Source organism: Opisthorchis viverrini (genome assembly GCF_000715545.1).
Source record: "Opisthorchis viverrini unplaced genomic scaffold opera_v5_1, whole genome shotgun sequence".
Taxonomy (NCBI): Eukaryota; Metazoa; Platyhelminthes; class Trematoda; order Opisthorchiida; family Opisthorchiidae; genus Opisthorchis; species Opisthorchis viverrini.
Genome location: NW_008751657.1, coordinates 2,125,710 through 2,130,387, shown reverse-complemented (window position 1 = coordinate 2,130,387; position 4,678 = coordinate 2,125,710). Strand labels below are relative to the sequence as shown.

The 4,678-nt window shown below is 45.2% G+C and overlaps 1 protein-coding gene across 1 annotated transcript in view; it reads left to right on the top strand.

Annotated features, from left to right (window-relative positions):
- Positions 1–415: 415 nt before the first annotated feature.
- The window catches only part of T265_00031 (hypothetical protein), a gene marked incomplete at both ends in the record, with an annotated part of 46,260 nt that continues 41,997 nt past the window's right edge, over positions 416–4,678 (top strand). Inside the window, 6 exons of the mRNA XM_009163688.1 lie at positions 416–622; positions 662–765; positions 813–924; positions 963–1,076; positions 2,155–2,325; positions 2,553–2,706. Of these exons, the coding sequence (XP_009161952.1) occupies positions 416–622; positions 662–765; positions 813–924; positions 963–1,076; positions 2,155–2,325; positions 2,553–2,706 (862 nt within the window). The remainder of the gene's footprint in view (positions 623–661; positions 766–812; positions 925–962; positions 1,077–2,154; positions 2,326–2,552; positions 2,707–4,678) is intronic.

The following is a 4,678-nucleotide window of genomic DNA, read 5'->3' as shown; positions in this document are numbered from 1 at the left end:
GTAATTTTTGTCTGAGAAACAAAACTGCTACGGTTTGTCGCTCAGCGCAATCTCTGACGTTTCTAATTTTCCATCTTAGAGGGCCTGTTTGAGGCGTCCATCTTTTAGCTCTCCGTACTCCTTTTTAAAAACAGCTAGGCGATTAGTATCGGTGCTGTCCATTTTTATGCCCACCCTCAGGTAGCCCACCAGTATTTTGGGCGTTTTTCGTGTACAGTCACAGCCCATACTTTATTTTCTGCTCTTGGAGAGCTTGCTACACTCAGGTGCAACTGACATAGGGTCTCATAGACTTATCCAAAGACCTGAATAATGGGCTAGATGCTTCCATATGGAACTCATTTAAACTAAATCGCCTTTTTGTTTGATATTCGTTTTCAGCTCCTTGTAAACCCACCCTACTTGCCGTTGAATAATGCTACTTCAAGAAGCCATTGACTCTGCATGTGCCATCGATGTGAATGCAGCAGATATTACTTCGGAAGATTTGCACCAGTTTGGTATCCGCAATGTTACCCTTAGGGATTATCAACTCTCTGGTGTTTCTTGGTTGGCTAGCTGTTCCCTTCAAAACCGTGGGGCTATATTGTGCGATGAGATGGGTCTGGGGAAAACATGTCAGGTGAGTGCTCTGAGGAAGTTCAACTGAATGATGAACTAGGTCATAGCATTTCTTTCGGCCTATTTTCGTCGTAAACCTCATAGTTCAATCTTGCTGGTGTGCCCGCTGTCGGTGATGGATAATTGGATCAACGAACTGAATAGGTAAGAACTAGCTGTTTTTCGTGCTGGTATTAACCACGTTGCAACAGATTCTTCCCATCGATAGGCTTCCTCATTTATTCTGGTGACCAAACTGTTCGTGAAGAGAAGCGTTCTGCGTTCAAGGCCAAACCCTGTCCGATTCTTTTGACCACTTACGAGGTAAGGTATTTCGCGTGAAATCAGACGGTTTCCTTCAGCTTTGCATAAATGATCAACTCTTCTTAGAAACGGTATCTTGGGATATCCTCGTTGTGGACGAGGGACATCGACTGAAAAATTCGGATTCCCTGCTTTATAAGGTGCTATCCGAGGTGGGTCTGCCTTCCATTCGTTTAATTGGGCCGTGGTTTTTTAGTGTTGTAACGGTTCTCCCTCAGAACTTTAAGGATTGCTGGCCCAGTCTAATTTTCCGACCAGATACAGATTTTCAGGTTTTGATCCAAGTCCGCGTAACCTGTCTTAGTTGGCTTTAGTTAGTGTAGTTTCACAAGAAATCCAGGCGTGAGGTTAGCTAATTATAGGTCTACCGACGTCTTTGCATTTGTGCCTCATTTATGCCAGCTCTTTTAGTTAGTAACCCAAGAACTAAGTACCGGAAACCGACGTTTTTCCTTACGTGCATTTCAACTAAAAATACCGATGTGAATTCGGTTACCTTCAAACACGAGTTCCAAGCGACTTGTGAGTTGCACGACTTGACAGCTATTCAGCAGCTTACCTGCTTGAATTAAGGTTTCGAACCTTTTCAGTAATGTATGGTACGTGGGTCTCCATAGGATGCGCAACAACAAACGGCTGAAAAGGCCCGGCTGGGTTGGTGAGTGAGCTCAAGTTGCGGCCCGATTTCTAAGGTCCAATTCAACTTTCCACTCTTTTTCGCTATTCTACAGTTCGCACTTTGTTGTGAAAGTCCGGTAGTGCCCTTTGAACGAAAGTTGTGACGATAAGGACGCTTTCTGCCATATAAGGTTGCCAGTACTTTTCACGACATTCTCACTAGATATCCGCGAGGCTGGCTCATTCGTTGAAGTATACTGGAACACGAAGTAATGAACAATGCTAACTTTCGTCGCAGCCAAGCAAGCCATTTATCGCTTTTACTAAAAACGATTAACTGAAAATTACAAATTGCTTCTTCCTGCTCGGCGGCGACTGGTTTGAAACCGATATTAGTTCCCTTATCTGATCGCTTAGCCTTTTTGGAGCCTTTTGGCCACCGTCCTAATAGAAAGAACTGCTTTTTGACGGAATACACCCATCCGCAGATAACATCGATGTGACTCATCTGAATCCCGCGTTCATACTATCAACCGAATTTGGTCGGAAGTGGAATGTTATGCGGGGGTGAGTTGGACCAAGTGGTTGGAGTGCGAATTTACTGACCGGAAGGTCCGTTGTTCGAATCCGACCTCTGCCTCTCGACTTCCCCTGTCTAGGCTTGGGCGACCTGGTAGTATCCCAGCCCTCGTGCCTTCTTCGTGTGGCACAGTAGCTAGGCACCGAGAGGGTGCTACAGCTAAACGATCAATCAGTCATCAGAATGTTATGCTAAGGAAATATGTCGATTTCTCAAATGCCTTGCCAACTAAATCTTGGGGCGGCCTTGGAGCGATATATTCTGTTAAATAAGAGATACACGAGAGAGTCATGTTAGTCTCGGGGGCTACACTTACCTGAAGAGCTCCAAGAAAGCGAAACCGGCAGTAGGTATTTGAAGCACTGCTTTATACCAAACACTTTTTTCCCCTGAAGAACTTATTTGGTCTTATTGGGTTTTCCATTGACAGGCATGCCGAAAGCTCCGCTTCATTCTGACCGGTACTCCTGTTCAGAATAATTTAACGGAGTTGTACAGTCTACTGCATTTTGTCAGCCCCTCTCATTTTCCGAAAAGTTTACATGCGGACTTCGTAAACTATTTTGGGACACCAGATCCAACTGGTAGGTACTTTGTGTTTCCCTGCTTTGTTTCACAACGTCTGTGTCGGCTTCCTTACCGACTACACAATCTAACAATCGTTGGTAGTTTGAAGTGATTTGAGAAATTCCAATGGAGGTTTCGTTCTGTAAGTGACACCAGTCTATGTTGAAAACTCGAGGAGTATTTTCCAGGGTGCGCCTCACGAAACTACAGAGTTTCAGACCCGTGACCTCCCGGTCAGTAGTCTGAAAACTTGACTGTTCGGCCACGAACAATTAGCATTGGTTAACTCGCATTTCAGTGCTGCAGTAACCCTGAGGGTTACACTGGCTGGAACTCAGTTCCTAAAAGTTTCGCCTTGCGAAGAAGGCCAATGCTGAGCAGCCTCTCGAACAACAGCGAGTCTCCGTACTGTGGTAAATCGTATTACGACGTGGCCTGAAGGTGAAATCGTGCTGTCTTCTTTGATTAAAGTATGAAGGCATTTCCATTAGGTGACAGTATGTCCATACCTGTGGAAGCATTAATACCGCCTTCCTCCGAGAAAGGATAGGTTAGAAAACGTAAGCTCTAAAAACCAAACACTTCGGTTGCCCAAGAGTTCACCGTGATAGCCGACGCATTGCTCAGTATGGTCGAAATAATTTGAAAACTAAGAAGTTTGTTACTGCTCAGAAGGTACCTGATGCGCGCAGATGAATCAGAATTCAGACAGCTCTGTCCTACTCCCTATTCCCTCAAGTCAATCCGTTACCCTTACAGCTAAGGTCGGATTATAGAATCATTGGTTCTGGGAGCGGTGCCTCAAGAAAACCCTTACAACCGCTATCTCACGATTCGGACTTTTAAGTCAGAGGTTAGAAGAAGGATCCTCGGAAAAACCGCATTCTCTCACTGTTTTCTGGGCAAGACTTTTGAGTCTAAGGTCCAATGAATGGTGCCCCAGCCAAACCTTTGATCTGGGTAACCGGCAAGTATCATTCGCCATTACAGCTCTCTATTCACTCCCTCTTCCCAACACTCCCGCCACTTTACCTTTGTTTCGCATCTAGGCTTGTGCCAAGTATAGCAAATCAAAATAAGCCATTGTTAAATTCGAGGGATCTGTTCCACGTGGCTTCTGTCAACTTCCGCACTCTGTTATATTTGACAATGAATAGCTCTTGCCCAGACCTTGCTCTCCTTTGATCGACGTGTGATATATCTCCGAAACCCCCATACAAGATCCCACATCGGTCATACCCAGGGCTCTCGCACTTCACTCGTCGGGTGTCTGGTAATCCTAATGCAATGGGTCGTGATATTGAAGGTGTGGGAGTTATGCTTCACCTCAAGACTGAGTGGGGGCCTAGTAAATGGGATCGCAGTACACTGTCGTCTTTTCGCTAGGAGATGGACTGGTTCAATCAAGGTCAGTACTTCTTGGCGTAGTAAACGGTGTTTATTCGTTGTGTCAACATACATGCCCACACGCAGCTGCTCTGAGACTACCGTAATTTGTCACGGTCACTCCGGTCAGCAAAAATTACAGACTTTGTGATTCTGGCAGGTGGTATAAATGTTCAGGACGGCCGAGTGGGTCTCGAGGAAGCCCATCTTAGCGACTAGTTTGGGGTTGGCACTCACCGCACAGGTGATAGAGCAAATTTCTGAATTACGTGCTGAATATCATTTGTTTCTAATCAGCGCAAACTTTCAGTCAAACACTCCCTTGTGATTCGGAGGCCCCCAAGTGCAAAGCAGCTGTGGATTCATTTGTACCATGTTGCAGTCAGTTATAGGGGGAAAGCTTAGATACATGATGGTCGTTCACTTTTAATTACACTACTTGCCTTCGATTGCGGTGTTGTACGGTTGCGCGTATCTACTCGCTTTCCTTCAAAAACGCCGGTTGATGCAAAGCCATTAAGTTTATCTGCAAAACATTTCTTTGGCTCCACGGTATTGAGTTGTGTTGTGGGGGGTTGCAATATATATATATATATATATATA